Source organism: Hippocampus bargibanti, linkage group LG19 (assembly GCF_051943395.1).
Source record: "Hippocampus bargibanti isolate YZ-2025 linkage group LG19, ASM5194339v1, whole genome shotgun sequence".
In the NCBI taxonomy this organism is placed as follows: Eukaryota; Metazoa; Chordata; class Actinopteri; order Syngnathiformes; family Syngnathidae; genus Hippocampus; species Hippocampus bargibanti.
In genome coordinates, this window is record NC_142752.1 from 2,631,575 (window position 1) to 2,651,213 (window position 19,639).

Sequence of the window (19,639 nt, forward strand, 5' to 3'; positions counted from 1 at the left end):
ATCCGGATGTTAATGTATTTGGATCAAATCGCTCAGGGCTACAACATCCGGATGTGATTGCCATCCTTCAAAATAAAATGACGGGACTTTACATCGAATCATCAAGATACATTTTTAAATGCTTTTATTGTTTGATCAATACTTTGTGGTAAGAAACAAGCAGTCAAAGTACATTTTCAACAGGTTCACTTTCCAAACAGTAACAATTCACAAACTTGACAACTCACAGTCACTGACAATTCACAGTGCCTTTGAAACAACGATCATCCACAATAAAATGAACACCCTTTGACACCATTGTAAAAAAACAAACAAACAAACAATCAGCACCACTTGTGAACCTTTGGCCATCCATCTGTCTCGACGTGGTTCTTTTCATGCAAGGTGTGTGCAGTAATAGGAGTGACTCACTCACATTGGCACATTTCTTCATTTAACTAAGAGAAAACATCCTAAATGTACAGTAACGTGAACAAAAAATGGTCATGAATAAAAACGGAATAAACATGGAATGGAATGACACATTTCTGAGGAGGTGAGGGGGATCTGTGCTTCAGTAGCGTGTGTAGCTCAATCTTCCTGCCCTGCGGAGTCTCTCTTTAAAGGATAACCGACGTCTCCGGACAAGTTGTGTCCATAATTTGTGAAATCACTTCAAATGACTTCTACTGAGCGTATTTTACAAAGATTCCACCGCGTATAGCTATATTTTGCGTTTTAAGACTCGCGCTGAATATTCCGGAAGTCTTGTTTTTGAGTTGGTGACGAGTCCATACGTGACGTCACTGAAGGAACGCTCCTGACCGAAAAAAGGACACATTGTAGCAGTCCTTCCATCACGTCAATATATTTTGCTGTACTTGTTTGGTCTGAAAACATCATGTTGCACCAAAAAGAGCCAGAAGAGGGCGACCAAGCTCCATGGAAGGAATTTATCAGCCTGTGGAAACGCGCTGATTAATTCCTTACACGGAGCTTTGTCACCATTTCTGCCTCTTTTTTAGTGCTACACCCCCCCCCCCTTATTGCCTCAAAATGGCACAGAATAAATTCTTTAATCGATTACAAACATGTATGCTTTCCTCTTCAGAACTATTTGAATCATATTCATAACTGGAGGAGTAACAAGAAAGCATATTCTACGAATCTGAATCCATTGTTTTGATTCTCCAGCAATGCAAGACGTCCTGGTGTGACGTCACGAACTGGGGGCGGGACTTTCTGAAACCGGCTACTTCCGGGTTCTTTTTTTTTTTCAGATTTTGGACACTTTTATTGGTGTTTTGCATTTGACTATAAATATCATACTGCGTGTTTTGGGTATTTTAGATGCTATAAAACATTTTTCTGATGTCAGTTAGGAAACAAAAAAGTGACGTCGGTTGTCCTTTAAATGACAATTTTCATAACTTGTATTGGACTTGTGTCGTGTGTTATGAATAATTCAGAACGTTACAGTAAATTTTCTAACAGGAACTACACTGGCATATTTTGTATTTCTCACTAAGAGGCAACGTGTGACTGTTAGGGGCGGAGAATCGCAGAAAATATCGCACAGTTGGATGTCATCACCACACAACACAGTCCATCCGTTGGAAACAAAAACACAGGAACAGCCAAGGAATGACGCTGGGGGGGGGTCACTACAGTGTATATACTAACGCTTTGTGTGTGATCGAGATGCTCTACTGAATCCACTTGTACTTGTTTTAAATATTTAAAGTCAACATCATTTCATTTGTTTGAAATTTTGGGGTGAAAAAAAAAATTAGCAAGTTAGCAAGGCGCTAGCAGTAGCGTGGCCAGTAGCATGGCCAATCGCTGACAACAATCTCCCTTTTTACCGTTCAACTTGTGTTTTATAATCAGTGCACTTTTCTTGGTTATTTAGAAGAAAAAAAAAACAATGAGGTTCGGAAGGCTGATTTCCTTGGGGTAGAGTTTACCAGATTCCACTGGAACGACCACCTGGAGGGGCCAGGATCCTCGCTGAGGACCTCTTGGGGATGTGGTCATCAACTTGAGAACCTATGGGGAGAGAACATCCATTATTATTATTATTATTATTATTATTATTATTATTATTATTATTATTATAAGGGCTACAGAGGTCGGATGTTAGTTGAGAAGCGCACACAAAGTGGCTTCATGAAAACTACTCGCCCCCTACCGGCAGTAAAATACAATCTTCTTGTGTTCGAGCCTTTGTTCCAAGTGCCCGAGTGACAACATCACGAATGAATGTTTTTTTTTTTTTTTATTGAACAATGCTAGTTTGTGCAAATATGGTAGAATTTGTTTCTTTGAACATACCCGAGAGGCTAAAGGAGCTCTCGTGGAGATCCCGAACCCCCTGTTGGATCCTCACCACACCTTTATTAGTGCCATCTCCATCGATGGGGCTCAAACCAAGCTCCTTCTTCACGGCGTTAGCAACTTTGACCACATCGCCAGAGTAGGGATCCCTGTCAACCCCTTTATACGCCTGAGCCTGTCCAGAAGTCCAAAAAAGATCACGTCAGAAGACTTTGAGGAGATCCGAGCTGATTTAGATGCTTACTGAGCACACATACTTTTTCCCTCTGCACCATCTTCTTGTATAGATAATCGGGGAAGGTCCGTTGCGGGTAGAATTTTCCGGAACCTTCCGCGCACATGAAGGTGGCATTCTCACACACCAAACGTCCCCGGCTGATGATGACCAGAGGAACGCCGTGGCAGCGCATTCCCTCGTAAAGGTTAAAGTCGCCCCCTTGGACCTGAGTTCCAACGGAGATGGTCCTGGACAAAAGAGCGACATGAGTCACAGGTCACTAGTTTTCAAAATGGAATCATTTTAGTGACTGCAAGTTACTCGCCGGGCACTGTATTAGCTAACTGGCCGGCTAGCTAGCTATCTGGCTGGCTATTTATTAGTTATATATCTAGTTGAATAGCTGGCTATCTATTAGCTATCTATTAGCTAACTGGCCGGCTAGTTAGCTATCTGGCTGGCTATCTATTAGTTATATAGCTAGTTGAATAGCTGGCTATCTATTAGCTATCTATTAGCTAACTGGCCGGCTAGCTAGCTATCTGGCTGGCTATTTATTAGTTATATATCTAGTTGAATAGCTGGCTATCTATTAGCTATCTATTAGCTAACTGGCCGGCTAGTTAGCTATCTGGCTGGCTATCTATTAGTTATATAGCTAGTTGTCTATCTACTGGCTATCAATTAGCTTTCTATTAGCTATATATTAGCTAACTGGCCGGCTAGCTAGCTATCTGGCTGGTTGTCTATTAAATATATAGCTAGTTGTGGAGCCGGCTATCTATTAGCTTTCTATTAGCTATCTATTTGCAATCTATTAGCTAACTGGCTAGGTATCTAGCTATCTGGCTGGCTATCTATTAGCTTTCTATTAGCTATATATTTGCTATCTATTAGCTAACTGGCCAGCTAGATAGCTATCTGGCTGGTTATCTATTAGTTATATAGCTAGTTGCCTACCTGGCTATCTATCGGCTATCTATTAGTTTTTTATTAGCTATCTATTTGCTACCTATTAGAGAACTGACCGGCTAACTAGCTGTCTGGCTATCGATTAGTTTTATCGCGAGTTGTCTAGCTGGATATCTCTTGGCTATCTAATAGTTAGCTAGCTTTCTATCTATTTACTTCCGGGTTGAGTGAACGCTGGTGCGTGTTTTCTGCCACTGCTCACCCACAGAAAAACCTACCCTGTAACTGCAAAGTGACCTTGAGAGTTTTGAAAGGCACTTAGAAGTGAAATGTATTATTATTATATAACACAAGATGGGGGAAGGGTGGGGTTGAATCTGACATGAAGTCACCTGGTCGCATCTGGATCCCACACCACCACGTCAGCGTCCGCTCCGGGGATGATGCGACCTTTCCGCGGATACATGTTGTAGATTTTGGCGGCGTTGGCGCTTGTCACAGCCACAAAACGATTTTCGTCCATCTTTCCTGTCACCTAAATATGGACGGACAAAGACATTTTTTGATTGTGTGAGAGGGGCTTTGGTAGGTGACAGTGAAGGCGACACATATCAATGGCAGCGATTGTATTTGCGTACCACCCCTCGCTCCCAAATGACGCTCATCCGGTCCTGGACTCCAGGGACCCCGTGGGGGATCTTGGTGAAGTCCTCCTTCCCTAAGGCCCTCTGCTTGGTGCTAAACGGACGGTGCTCGGATGCCACAACGCTCAGCGTGTCACTGGAACAAAAAAGGTTGTGGGATGCCCGTGAAACATTTAGAAAGACATCACGGCAGTCAAATCGCCTAGTCATCTAGAACTGCTTCATGTCACAAAGAGGGTAAAGCAAGAGGGTACAGCAAGTGTTGAAGAATGAATGACTCTCTGTGTCTTTGTGTCGTCATGTTATTTGTTACAGTGATACCTTGGCTTACGAATTTAATTGGTTCCCAGACAGAGTGTGCAAGGCGAAAAGTGTGTATCCCAAAACTTAATTTCCCATAGGAAACCATTAAAATGAGTATAATCCGTTCGCGGGTCCCCAAAAAACATAATTTTCTACTTTCTAAATTTGTAAGCCTTAAAACTACACAAAACACGCCTTATTTTATGTATAATAAATGTGCTATGGTATTATAACTAAAGAAATAAACTATCCTGTATTATAAAGTATTTTTATTTAGCTTTGTGATGGTCGTTGATGGCTTGATGGAATGAATAGCTTTTTGCATAAAGTGTCTCAAGGAGCTCTGCGTTGTTAGAAGTTGTGATATTGCAACAGCAACAGATGCAGGCAGACACACTAGAAACTTCATTGATAGCTGGTTCCCTTGCTTGTATTTTCTCTTCAAATTGAACTGATGGCTAGTCCGGGTTATTTGTGGAGACTGATTCATGGGAATTTTAACCTTGCAGTCTACACTCTGCCTATGAATTATCAAAGTTGAAACTCTCTCACTGTCTTCTGCCTGTCTCGTTAATGTTTAAACCACCTCCACTCAATGCTGCGTTTTTGACCAATCACGTGGCTTTAGCCGACGACTGGGGGCGGGGAATAGAGAACCAAAAATAGCCGGCTGCCATTTTCTTTTAGAACGGGCTCGTTCGCGACCGACACATCACTCATTGTGGAAGCTCTGTGTGTCTCCCGAAAAATAGTTCATCTGCAAAGGGGTTCGTAAACCGAGGTATCACTGTATTTCATTTTTTGTACTTCAAGATGGCGCCGCGAGAGTGGCTGCCTTTTCAGCAGCTCCTGTATTTTCTTTTTCTACTTCTTCCTTTCCTTTCCTGTGCCTTTCATAACTTTGCTGCTGTGAAATGTAAATTTCTCCACTGCGAGACGAATAAAGGTATATCCAATCCAAATCGTTTTTTTTCGCGCCGATTGTTTCCAAAACATTCTCAACGGTACTGCACACGTACTTGCCCAAAAGTCCCATAAGATAACCGGCCGTGTTGGGATCGAGGCGGAGAGGAGGTACGATGACGTGGGCGGCAGCGTGAGCCCAATCCTGGTGGTAATACTGCATGCCGTTTAACACCGCGTGAGCCACTGTGGTCTCGGCGTGGACCACCTTACCTTTAAAAAATAAATAAAGGAAAAAAAAAAAAGACAATAAAGAAAATCAGCTAACTCACTACATAGCCATATAACTAATAAATAAATTATTTTAATTATTATTATTCTATGGAGTGGATACATATTTGCACATCGTCTGGCAGTCAATGAGTTAATGGTGCTGTGACAAACCCTGCATCTTGGCAGCTGCAATCATATCCCCAGCAGGCATACTGGAAACATTGACCAGGTAGATCGGGCAGTGAGCCTGAAAACCAACCAAAAACATAATCAATCGGTGAGATCGATCACATCATCTTCATTCACGTCGAAAAGGCCGTCCGTCAGTGACGATTTACCCGATTGGCGATTGTGACCGCTCTGTGCGTGGCTTCTGACTCCAGCTATGAAAAAAAAAGTCATTCAGAAGGTATTTAGACAAAATATGTTTGATGGGTATGTGGCGCAAACCCAGTGATGTGAGTCTCATTGAAAAGAATAGAAGACTTTACCTCTTCTGGACGGCTGACCTCAATGCCTTCGGGTCCACTGATACCCAGATCCAGAACCTCTTTCGCACCCTATAGATGACAGGTGTCAAAGTCAAGGCCCGGGGGCCAAATCTGGCCCGCCACATAATTTCTTTCGGCCCGCGAAAGCAAATCAAACATGATGGTTGCTAATATCCGAACCTAAATTTCAAATTGTTGGAAGTAAACCACAATGAGTCATTATTTTTTACTTCAAATTTGAAAACTAGTTCATCATTAATTTGTTTAGCGCTCTATATGGAATATCTGGAGTGGATGAAACATTGTAATGTCTTCCCAAATTCAAAATGGCCCTCAAGAGGAAACCATAACTACAATGTGGCCCGTGGCAAAAAAATGACTTTGAAACCCCTGACTCAGAGCTTAAAATACAAATTTGTATTCGTTCCGCAGTATATGATTATGTCACGTACCTCCGCTACCAACTCTCCATTCTCAGCATGGACACGTGCGATGGCGCCGATATCCTTACAAGTCTGCAAGGCCTGATACATTTCCGAGTCCCTCAGCATCATCATATCCTTGTAGGCCATGAACATCTGGAAGGAGTTGACCCCGTGTTCCCTCACCAGCGTCTCCATCTCGTTACGTACCTGAGCGGGCAGCAGATCGAGGCACAGCGAATGAGCGCGTTTGCTATATGGGGCGTGAAAAAAAGCTTTGAAGAGCGGTCAGAATGCGATCGCATCGCGGCTATGTGTGCATTGCATTGTATTTTAGGCAGCTGCCCTCATTTCAAGCTGATATAACTCCAGATGCATATCATTTAGAAATTAACATTTTTTTTTTCTGATGAAAGAAGATATTTTTAAGGTTTCTAACGCTGTATTGAATGTTTATGTCGTCCTAAAACTCAATATTCGATGGGTCCTGGAATTCAAGTGACGATGACAAAAACCCTGGCACTGGAGTGGACACATTTTTGTCGTCTGGAAGTGAATGAGTGAAAAATGAAAAAATATCCCTCTTTAATTGCTCGTGTGCAAATACTACGGTCAATGGTGTGAAATTTAACAGTAAAGCAAATCCCTCTTTTTTTAATCGGAATTTTATTTTGGATCTCAGACAGTGGTGGCATGCCTCCGATTGCCTTATACTATTAATAGGTGTCAAAGTCAAGGCCCGGGGGCTGAATGTGGCCCGCCACACCATTTTATTCGGCCCGTGAAAGCAAATCAAACTTGAACACGAGATGAGATATTTAGCTCCTGGATTACCTGATATGTGTATAATGTAAGGTACAGTGATACCTTGGCTTCCGAACTTAATTGGTTCCCAGAAATTGTGTGTAAGGCGAAAAGTGTGTATTCCAAACATTAATTTCCCATAGGAAACCATTAAAATATGAATAATCCGCTCTGTGTTTCAGTAACCCCTAACCCCATCATTGCTGCGTGTGTCCCCTGCCTCCTCTACCACGGATCTTGACCAATCACGTGCGGCTGTAACCAAAGACTGGGGGCGGGGAATGGAGGACAAAAAAAAGTCGGCTGCCATTTCCAGATTAGGAGCTCCAAGAACCGGCTCGTTCGCGAACGACATTGTGGCGCTCCGTGTGTTTCCCGAAAAATCGAAGATTATATTCTCACGAATTTAACGTTCATAAGGCAAAAAGTTCGTTAGCTAAAGCGTTCGTAAGCCGTGGTATCACTGTATGTGGAAAACTGTAACGACAAAGTGGCCCGTGGCAAAAAGAGTTTTACCCCCTTTCCTTATATGCACTCTCTCACTAGAAGATATGGCACGGTTGCCACCGCTAAAGGCAGAAAAAAAAAGATGGTGACTCACAGTATGTGTCTAATGTGCTCAATGAATATATGCGTTAACCTACTTTGCGTGGGCTTTGTAATCTGGGTCATGACACATTCACCCATGTGCGTATTTTTTTTTTTTTTGGTTCGGTGGGTTCAAAGCTCGAGAGGTGTTTCCCGAGCGATATCACGTCATCTTCAACTTTACCTTCGGACCCCACCAGGTCAAGCCAACATGCAGAGAGTAGTCGCAGCACGCCTTGGCGTCGGCGAGAGCTCGGCAGTTCTCGTAGGCGTCCACTAGGGAGCAGTGTTGCTCGGGAAGGACCAACGCCATCACCATTGTGGTACCGCCCATCAGAGCCGCCTGGGTCGAGCGGACAAAAAGAAAATGAAAGACATTTAATATTTGGAACGTAATATAGCGACAAGGCGAGGAAACCGGGATGAAAAAACACATGAGGACAAAGCGCCGCTTAGCCGTGACTCACCTCCGCGAGCGCAGGAGTAAAGGCAGTATGTTGCGTAACCATGACAACAGACACTGCTCGACTATGACATTCGCGTTCCAATCACTGCACGCTTTTGATCGGTTATTTCAGTTCAGACGGTGCTAGAATGGAATATATTACAATGGCTAACTTATTGTATAGCCATTAACTCATTCACTGCCAGACAATGTCCAAAAATGTGGCCACTCCAGTGCCAGGGTTTTTGTCATTGTCACTCAAATTCCAGGACCCACAGACTATTGAGTTTTGAAACTACATAAATATTCAATTCAGTGTAAGTAACCTTTGTCACTCTTATTTCATCAGAAAAAAAGAGTTAATTCCTAAGTTTTATGAGTCTGGAGTTATAAGAGCTTGAAATGAGGGCGGCTGTCCAAAATACAATGCAATACATACATATTGGTTTATATAGCAACAGCTAAAGTTGGAAGAAAGCGCTAAAATGGAAAAAAAGGGATATGCTACCCCCTTGTGGAAGCGAAAAAAACCATTACCAGAGGTCTGACCAGTGCTTTGAAAAAACAAAACCCGAACAAATTCGGTAACGGCGCTCTACGTCATATTTTAAATTTCGGAATAAATTTGTGAATGGCAATGAATGAGTTAATAATATAAAATGCGATAGAAAAAAAATAATATTTATTTATTTATCTATCTGGCTGGCGAGCTAGCTAATTAGCTCGCTGGCTATCTAGCTAGGTATCTGTTGGCTATCGATTGGCTAGCTAGCTAGTTTTCTATCTATTTGAGTTACTTCTGGGTTGAGTGAACGCTTGGCCCGTGTGGGTGCCTCTGCTCACCTGCAGAAGAATTTATCCTGTGACTGGAAAGTGACCTTGACAGTTTTGAAAGGTGCTTATAAATGTATTATTATTATTATTATTATTATTATTATTATTATTATTATAAACCCGATTATTGTCCTTATATATTTTCCATTTTAGAAGTTGAAGAGCTTCCTGGAAATGATTACGTTTGACCTTTGAAGTAATTGCATATGTCACCTGGCGTGTAGGCAACACCCATATAATATGCAAATAATATTTACATATTAAGCTGTACTAACTGAATAGAAATAATAATAATAATAATAATAATAATAATAATAATAATAATAATAATAATAGATGAAATGCGCTCTTTCCTTGGAAAGACCCCCTACTGTGAAAATAATCTCCATGTAAGAAACATAAAAGAGACAAACAGGGACATCAAATTGGGTAAAAACAAGATCAATAGTATAATTTTTAATATCAAAAAGAAATTGGAACGTTTCCCACCATATTTGTGCTAAATAATGAGTGCGTTAAAGCTGAAACGAGTAGCTACGCGTTTCGATGAGGGTCGTCGGGTGGGGGAGGGAGTTGACACGCAAAGAACCCGATGCCGAGAAAATGGCGGCAAAAGAGTGTGAGAAGACGCGTTACACACACAAACACAATCCAGATTGTTTTTTTTTCTTCCCCCCAAGAAGCTGGTTGCCATGGTAGCAAGGTCAGTGGGTAGAAAGATGGTGATTAGGGGACTGCTGGGGCGAGGCGGCATGTGGCGGATTGGGTATGCCCCCCAAAAAGATTCCTCTCACCCTATATCACTCTGCATTCCGTTAAGCTAGTGGATGCGCTAAGTCGCAGTGGTGCCTGTTTGCTGCTTATCTATAGCTATCTAGCTAGAGAGCTAGCTAGATAGCTAATAGATAGTTAACTAGGTAGAGAGCTAATAGATAGCAACACGAGCCAGCGTTCACTCAACCCGGAATAACTCAAATAGATAGAAAGTTAGCTGGCTACCTAATAGATAATTAATAGATATCTTGCTAAATAGCTGATAGATAGCAAATAGATAGCTAGCTAGGTAGAGAGCTAATAGATAGCAACACGACCCAGCGTTCACTTAACCCGGAGTAACTCAAATAGATGGAAAGTTAGCTAGCTAGCTAATAGATAACTAATAGATCGCCCACTAGATAGCTAATAGGAAGCAAATAGATAGCTAGCTAGGTAGAGAGCTAATAGATAGCAACACGAGCCAGCGTTCACCCAACCCGGAGTAACTCAAATAGATAGAAAGTTAGCTATCTAGCTAACAGATAAGTAATAGATAGCTAGCTAGATATCTAATAGATAGCAAATAGATCGTTAGCTAGGTAGAGAGCTAATAGATAGCAACACAAGCCAGCGTTCACCCAACCCGGAGTAACTCAAATAGATAGAAAGTTAGCTATGTAGCTAACAGATAAGTAATAGATAGCTAGCTAGATATCTAATAGATAGCAAATAGATCGTTAGCTAGGTAGAGAGCTAATAGATAGCAACACGAGCCAGCGTTCACTTAACCAGGAGTAACTCAAATAGATGGAAAGTTAGCTAGCTAGCTAATAGATAACTAATAGATCGACCACTAGCTAGCTAATAGGAAGCAAATAGATAGCTAACTAGGTAGAGAGCTAATATATAGTAACACGAGCGAGCGTTCACTCAACCCGAAATAACTCAAATAGATAGAAAGTTAGCTCGCTAACTAATAGATAATTCATAGATAGCTAGCTAGATAGCTAGTAGATAGCAAATAGATATATAGATAGCTAGATATCTAATAGATAGGGAATGGATAATAATAATAATAATAATAATAATACATTTAATTTCGACACGCGCCAGCGTTCACTCAACCAGGAAGTAACTCAAATAGATAGCAAGCTAGCTAGCTCGCGAATAGCTAGCTAATAATTAGAGAATAGACAGGTAATAGCTAGGGAATAGATATCTAATAGCTAGCGAATAGATAGCTATTCGCTAGCGAATAGATAACTCATAGCTAGCGAATAGATAGCTATTAGCTAGCAATTAGATAGCTAGCTAGATAGAAACGATAAAATATACTCGACCGTTCGACATTACAAGACTGCTTAATACCGTTTGTCTGTAATTTGTACCTTAGTGCCACTGTAAAAATCATCCTGGATGGCGGCATTCATGAAAGTCTGCTGCAGATGGACGGAGGTGTCGATCCCGCCGGGTAACACCAGTTTTCCAGAGGCGTCGATAACCTTGGCTCCACCCGGAATCATCAACTCCTTCCCAACCTATAACGCATGTCACACGTATTGTGAAACAAAAAATGGAGTCACCATGCAGCTTGGGGCACATTTGTTGTTTATAGCCTGCATAGTCGCGGACCGTCAAGGCCTGCAAAGCCTTCCCTGCTGGCCTAAAAATATCTGAATCACAGAGTGATGTTAATTCTATTTTGTCCATGAATTCTTATTAAATAATTGCAAATTATTTTTGAGCTTCCATTTATTACTTTTCGCTGCTTCCAGATGTGTGTTTTTGCATTTAAGCAAGTAACCAATCACATTTCATTTGTTACCAGGGTCAGAAATCGACCTGGACGCCTTCACAATCAGTTCTGCAGGCCCTGGTGAATAAAAATAAATGTCAAAGAGATGCTTTAACCAATCACATTTTGAGTTGGCAATTGAAGGCACTGGAAATGTCAGTTTTCGCAAACTATGATTGGCTAGTCACAAGTAGCACTACTGAAGGCCTAGACGTACACGGTCCACCACTGTTCTCTGGATTGCATTGCCCACCATTGGAATGTGCAATTAAACAAAAAATAATAATCTTTTGTTGCTGGCCTGTTAGCGAGTTGCACTCTGGCCCAGTTTTACTGAACTATGTAATTTACATAATAACTAGTTCACACCGAGTTCCTCTGCCCGTAATTGGGCAATTTATGTTCCAATTAGCTTGCGGTGTCTTCACGCGACCGCCATTCATTTGCAGCCTGCACGCAGAGGTAAAACCGCTTCACATGCTCCTACGAGAAAGCCGAATTTTCCATCATGGCTGTCGGCGGATGGAGGTGAGGATTGAGCGGCCTGAATCCGAATACGTACTTTTGTTCAACGTACCTGCTGAATGATGCCGTTTTCAATGTAAACATCAGCTTCCTGGGTGAAGTCATCATTGACCACTTTGCCACCCTTAATAAGAATTCGCATGGACCCCATGTCGGCAGCCAGACTCCTGAACAACAAAAATAAATCAAAATAATTACGTTAATTATCATGCCGATGACATATGACAGGGGTGTCAAAGTCATTTTTTTCCGATATGAATTTGGAGAAGCCATTACAATGTTTAATCCCTTCCGCATATTCCATATAGAGCGCACAACAAATTAATGAATAACTAGTTTTCAAATCTGAAGTCAAGAATAATGACTGTTATTGTGGTTTACATTCAAAAATATGACATTTTGGTTAGGATTTTAGCAAGCATCGTGGAATTTCACAACTTTGATTTGCTTTCGTGGGCGAAAAAAAAAATGTTGTGGCAGGCCGGATTTGGCCCCCGGGCCTTCACTTTGACACCTGTGACGTATGATGACATTTATCACCAATACAGTGATTGTAAAGTGACCTTGAGAGTTTTGAAAGGTGCTTATAAATGAAATGTATAATTATTATTATTACTGTATCTATTAGCTAGCTAGCTTTCTATCTATTTGAGTTACTTCCGGGTTGAATGAACGCTGGCGCGTGTGACTGCCACTGCTCACCCACAGAAAAGCTTATCCTGTGACTGTAAAGTGACCTTGAGAGTTTTGAAAGGTGCTTATAAATGAAATGTATAATTATTATTATTACTGTATCTATTAGCTAGCTAGCTTTCTATCTGAGTTACTTCCGGGTTGAATGAACGCTGGCGCGTGTGGCTGCCACTGCTCACCCACAGAAAAGCTTATCCTGTGACTGTAAAGTGACCTTGAGAGTTTTGAAATGTATAATTATCATTATTACTGTATCTATTAGCTAGCTAGCTTTCTATCTATTTGAGTTACTTCCGGGTTGAATGAACGCTGGCGCGTGTGACTGCCACTGCTCACCCACAGAAAAGCTTATCCTGTGACTGTAAAGTGACCTTGAGAGTTTTGAAAGGCGCTTATGAGATGTATTATTATTATTATTATTATTATTATTATTATTATTAATTTGCAGCATGTGCTAAAAATCCTTTTCTGATATAAAACGATTGAAATGATGTAATTAAAGTTTTTAACATATCGGGGAAAACCTTTACCGGGTTCGAACAAACATTGTGTGTGTGTGTGTGTGTGTGTGTGTGTGTGTGTGTGTGTGTGTGTGTGTGTGTGTGTGTGTGTGTGTGTGTGTGTGTGTGTGTGTGCGTGTTCTTGCATGGATGCCTGTTTGCAAGCAGTAGACAATTGAGTCCCAGTCACACAGAATCAAGTCAAAGAGATGGATGAGAACAGAGGGGGAAGCAGAGCAGAGTGGATGGGGGCAGGGTGGTGGTGGGGGGTCGTCAACAAATGAAAATAAATAAACAAATAAATAAATAAAAAAGTCAAATGAGGAAAACAAAAAAGCAAATGTCACTCAGGTGGATCTTTAGCACAAACTGAACCTGACATCCGTGTCAATGCAGTTTATATGTCGGGATGTCTATGCTGGGAATATTTTGTGGTGGGGGGATGAGGGAGGGAGGGTATGGTAAGTAGTGTCCTTCGGGCTTGGCAGCCAGAATAAAAAGGTGGTTTCCCAGGAGATGGAAAGTGGCCTGCTTTCATTGGAAACAAGGCCCAAAACCCTGACACGCTCATAAACATGCAAACGTTCACATGACAGCGCCGCGGAAGGATAGCGGCGACACTGAGCTAGCTGCTGTCACAATGAGTCACGATTTAAGAATTTGGGGATCAAATGCATACAGTGAGACCTCAACTTACAAACACCTTAACTTACAAACTTTTCCTCTTACAAACGTCAAATTTATGAAAATTAAACCTTATAATAAGCACTATTTTCATAATACACACCCATCAACGACCATCAAAAAGGTAAATAAAACTTTATTTTACAGCACAGTTTATTTGTTTAATTACAGTCCTCATGTAATGCGCCTCTCTTTCCAAACAGCAATTCCCTTTGACCTTCGACCTCCAACACCATTCCATCACAAATGTAAATAAAGTGACTTCATGATACAATGCAGTGTATTTCTTTCATTACAATACAATAGCACATTTATTATACATAGAATAAGGTATGTTGTGTGTAGTTTTAAGGCTTATTTAGTTGAAAAGTATATTTTATGGAAACCCGGGAACGTATTATTCCCATTTTTATGGTTTCCTATGGGACATTTTTGTTTGAGATACACACTTTTTGCCTTACACACTCTGTCTGGGAACCAATTAAGTTCGTAAGTTGAGGTCTCACTGTACTTCATTCAAGCACAAGGCGACATTTCTCACTCACCCTCCCGGACCAGCTGCCTTTCAGTTCATGTGCATTCCGACATCCCCAGATGGACACAAATGGACACATGGTAAAATAAATCCGCCATGCAAAATATGACATGAATTATACACAGGGGGTCGTCGTTCAAGTGGCGTCGCCGTCTCCGCTATTAAAACTGAAGTAAACGCACGTGTTGGAGTCGTGAGCGAGAACTTGGCAGACAGCTGCTGATGTGGGGTTTAAAAACTGCTGCGGTGACAAGGCATGTCTTTGTTATTTTGCATGTGTGTGTGTGTGTGTGTGTGTGTGTGTGTGTGTGTGTGTGTGTAGGCTATGTATATATATATATATATATAAAAAGCCAGAATATCAGACAACGAGACAATTGGTGCTTAAAAATAGACATGGCATGTTTGGTTAACTATCTATGATAGTCACTTAAAGTGACAGGCAGAGCAATGCGATATGCTTCCACTAGATGGCAGTAACAACATAATAACCCGTGTGTCTACCTTTTTCATTTATAATAATAATAATAATAATAATAATAATAATAATATAATAATCATTATAATAATAATAATAATAATAATAATAATAATAATAATAATAATAATAATATAATATAATATAATATAATATAATATAATATAATAATCATTATATAATAATAATAATAATAATAATAATAATAATAATAATAATACATTTAATTTCTAAGTGCCTTTCAAAACTCATGTACACGTTACAGTCACTGGATTTTTTTTTGTGCGGGTAAGCAGCGGCAGCCATTTGTGCCAGCGTTCACTCTACCCGGTATTGTATACCTCATTTTGTTGAGTACAGTGTAATTTAGAATAATAATAACAATAATAATAATAATAATAATAATTATTATAATATTATTATTATTATTATTATTATACATTTCATTTATAAGCACCTTTCAAATTCTCAAGGACACTATAGCCACGGGATATTTTTTTCTGCGGGTGAGCAGCGGCAGCCATTCGCGCCAGCGTTCACTCAAAGTTGTCAATAAAACAGGGAACTCAATTGTGTCACCGTGTTCTTAATATTAGAAATCTTATAGAAATCTTATTAGAAATCTGATCCTTGACTAAGGAACTTTATACTCCTCAGTATTGAGCATTGATGATTGATTGACCTTTATATGAAAATATATCACGTTTATCAAAGATAATATTCACCCCATCAATGCATGGCATGTTTTTGCTAAAAAAAAAAGGCAACAAAATGTTTATTTTGCTTAATCATAACTCATGAAAACGCCTGCACTGTTTCCCCGAATTTAGATAGCGGCACAACCTCATTCATTCATCAAGAGGATTAATTAAATAAGAGATGACACAAGGTGGATTAAGACTTCTGTCAAGCAACGACCGGTGTGGAGAACTGATACATACAAATAGCGGATTTGTAACATTAGCATAACAGCAAAATGGCATCAAAGAAACATTAAAGCAGGGTTTGATGAAAATATCAAAGTCAGTTAGATTTGATTTAAGCTTCATCGAGATGAAATAATTCAGAAATAGACTGCAGGTGTAACCGCAACGTATCCCTATACCGAAAGACGTTTTATAGACATCACCTACAAAGGAGATTATGTCATCCTGATAGATGTGAATCACCATTTTAGACGTTAAATCACGAGAAACGAGACATTATAGCGCTAAGGCTGATATAAATAAAATAAAATCAGCAAATGCGCACATTTCCTATTGAAGGCGCATGACAAGACAAATCAGAATGCCGGTGAGCGTCCTCGTTGCATCATCACCGCTCACACACACATGATTAAAAAAAACAGTATTTGGTGCAAAAGAGAATACGAATCTTACATAATGGGTAATGCAGGTTTTATCATTGCAATGATGGCACGCCAACACGCACACACACACACACACAGTCGTCAGGGGGGGCATTTTGTGAACACGTTGTGAAACGCTAATGACCAATTCAGTGACACATTCCAATGAAATCATTAGATGAAAAAAACAAATAAACAATGAAAACGCGTCATAATGTAACCAATATGTATTTTTTTTCATAATTTTCACGGAAAATTGAGACGTTTACACCCCGGCTGTCAATCACGGTAATTTGGCTATATGAATAATCAATACGACAGGTGGTTGTCACTGAATTCTAATCAACGACGAATAACAAACATGGAATTGCCATTTTTATACGTATATATTTTTTAATTGTGCCTTACCGTTTATTTCCTTACGTTTTGTTGAGACTGCTCTCCTTGGTGAATACTTGCAGTGTGTGCGAGGAGGACAGCTGGGCACAACGCGAGGCACAGATGCTACCAACGGCGAGTCAGCAGCCAATAGGAAGCCTGGAAATCAACACTTGGGGACACAGTTGACCAATGGCGAACGAGATATGGCGGTCGACATGGGCGTGTCCATCATCTCGTATGTGATGTGTTCAAATGCCATCGGAATGTGGTCTTTCATGTGACGTCATGATTCCATCTACTGTATATTACATGGGTGCAACAATGAGCAACTAGCGCAATGAGTGGCCCAAGATTAATTAAACAAACAAATATATAAAAATATTATAGATAAATGATATGTAAAAAGAAATATATATTTTATACTTTGTTTATAACAGGAGTTGGTCCAGATTGTGTCACGATCTGGTTGGCGACCAACGGGTGGCGCTGTCGGCCCCGCCTTCACCGAATTAAAATGGAATTTTCCATTCATTTTAGATTATTGACCGGGTTGCATTCATTCCTGTGTTATAAGTGTATTGTATGAATAAGAGAAAATACGTTATGGAAAACACATTAAACCCATTGACCAAAATCACAAGAAACAACTTTTTTTTAATTCACGATTCTTTCCTTACATAGTTCAAGTACAAAGATAAAATGCCTTTTAATTCAATCATATTCATACAAGAGTAAAATAATAATAGTGCCTCTTCATTCCTACAACCAACTTAAATACAGTCATTGTCAAGACAAACTTTTTTTATACTCCTAGCAATATATTTTTGTTTCTTATTTTCAGGAGAAAAAAAAAACAAATGTAGCACCTTTTTGAAAACACCAGCAGTTCCACTTTTTAACCTAAAAGCTCATCTTCTTATTTAGTCCTTGAGATGAGTGTCGTCTGAATGCGCTGCGGCATCGTGTCTGTCGGTGTTGCGTTTGTGTATGTGAACAACTGTCATTTACATGTATTCTTATTCTTATTATTTGTGTGTGTGATTGAAAGTCTGATATCAGTGTTGAAAATTGTGCATAACTCAACCTCAAAGCTGTCAATAGGCAAACCGTCTACGCTGGCTTAAAGGACAACCGACGCCTCCGGACAAGTTGTGTCCATAATTTGTAAAATGGTTCCAAATGACTTCTACTGAGCGTATTTTACAAAGATTCCACCGCATATAGCTATATTTCACCTTTTAAGACTCGCACTGAATATTCCGGAAGTCTTGTTTTTGAGTTGGTGACGAGTCCGTACGTGACGTCACTGAACCGAAAAAAAGGACACATTGTAGCAGTCCTTCCACCACGTCAAAGCATTGTGCTCTACTTGTTTGGTCTGAAAACTTCGTGTTGCACCAAAAAGAGGCAGAAGAGGGCGACAAAGCTCAGTGTAAGGAATTAATCAGCCTATGGAAACGGGCTGATTAATTCCTTACATGGAGTTTTGTCGCCATTTTCTGCCTCTTTTTCAGTGCTACATTTACCCGCCCTATAGCCTCAAAATGGCACGTAATAAATTATTTAATCGATTGCAAACATGTATGCTTTCCTCTTCAGAACTATTTGAATCATATTCATAACTGGATGAGTAACAAGAAAGCATGTTCTCCGAATCTGAAGCCATTGTTTTGATTCTCCAGCAAGGCAAGACGTCTTGGGGTGACGCCATGATCAAGGGGGGCGGGACCTTCTGAAACTGACCACTTCCGGGTTCATTTTTTTGGCAGATTTTGGACACTTTAAGTCATTTTTATTGGTGTTTTGCATTTGAGTAAAAATATACTGCGTGTTTTGGGTATTTTAGATGCTATAAAATGTTTTTCTGATCAGTCAGTTAGGAAACAAAAAAATGGTGGCGGTTGTCATTTAAGCTGCAACAGAATGGAATGTAGTCCTGTCAGAAATCACCGCTAATTGTTTTTTTTACAAATAACAATGTCACCAGTTTCAATTTCAAGGTTGAATTCACCTCATTTGATGCAAGACTGCAACCGGGTGTCACTTGAACACGTTTCTTATTTGAGAGCTAGTTTCGCTATCACTCAAATTCTCCTTTACAAGACAAAGTCACGACAACTAACTGTAATTCGAGTTTTTACCTTAAACCTCCTTCCCTCTATTGGCTGAGATTGAACGGAATTGAGCACCGACCTGGAACAGTACACACGCACAAAAACGGATTATTGTTGTAATAAACACGACCATTATTATTATTATCGGCATCGTTATTCCTTAATCTAACATGAGATTACACGGACAGATTGACATGCGGTATCGGAATGGAAAGATCTGTCGGGGAGGGGTGAGGGTGGGGTCTTTAGCATCAAGGCGGCGCAGGGTTATGACGTCACAAACAGCAGTGCCATAGAAGGCCTGCTGGTGACGGTTGTCCTGCAGAAACACAGTGATTATGCGTGTTCTGTGCATTAACTCATTTGCAACGACTTCTACGGAGCGACACACAATGCATTTTGGGTATTTTGTTTGGTCTGAAAACTTCGTGTGATGGCGAAATTAGAAGGAAAACACATCAATAACGCAATGGTGAATCGTTGTGTTTTGCACCAAGACTACTATTTGATACTAGTTGACATATTTTCCCAGCAGACAAATCAACCCACGGAGCTTGGGCGCCATCTTGTGTATTTTCTGGGATGCTACATTGGAGTCCTGACGGCTCGAATTGATTCCGGAAGGACTCCTTTAATCGATTGCAAACATGTATGCTTTCCTCTTCAGAACTATTTGAA

General features: G+C 40.4%; 1 protein-coding gene across 2 annotated transcripts; it reads right to left on the bottom strand.

The window, feature by feature from the left end:
• Positions 1-107: 107 nt before the first annotated feature.
• On the bottom strand, positions 108-17,321 carry LOC148883551 (dihydropyrimidinase-related protein 5-like). 2 transcript variants are annotated; one of them, XM_089022701.1, is made up of 14 exons: positions 16,890-17,321; positions 12,281-12,395; positions 11,297-11,446; positions 8,058-8,216; positions 6,512-6,691; positions 6,060-6,128; positions 5,907-5,951; positions 5,740-5,815; positions 5,412-5,568; positions 4,084-4,225; positions 3,838-3,980; positions 2,574-2,781; positions 2,314-2,491; positions 108-2,028 (listed from the first exon to the last, which is right to left on the bottom strand). In XM_089022701.1, exons 2-14 carry the CDS (start codon positions 12,377-12,379, stop codon positions 1,943-1,945), a joined length of 1,692 nt encoding a protein of 563 aa, XP_088878827.1. In that variant the 5' UTR covers positions 12,380-12,395; positions 16,890-17,321; the 3' UTR covers positions 108-1,942. The 2 variants fall into 2 exon arrangements, with proteins under 2 accessions (XP_088878827.1, XP_088878826.1); XM_089022700.1 differs by having other exon boundaries at positions 16,875-17,321.
• Between the last annotated feature and the right edge of the window lie 2,318 nt (positions 17,322-19,639).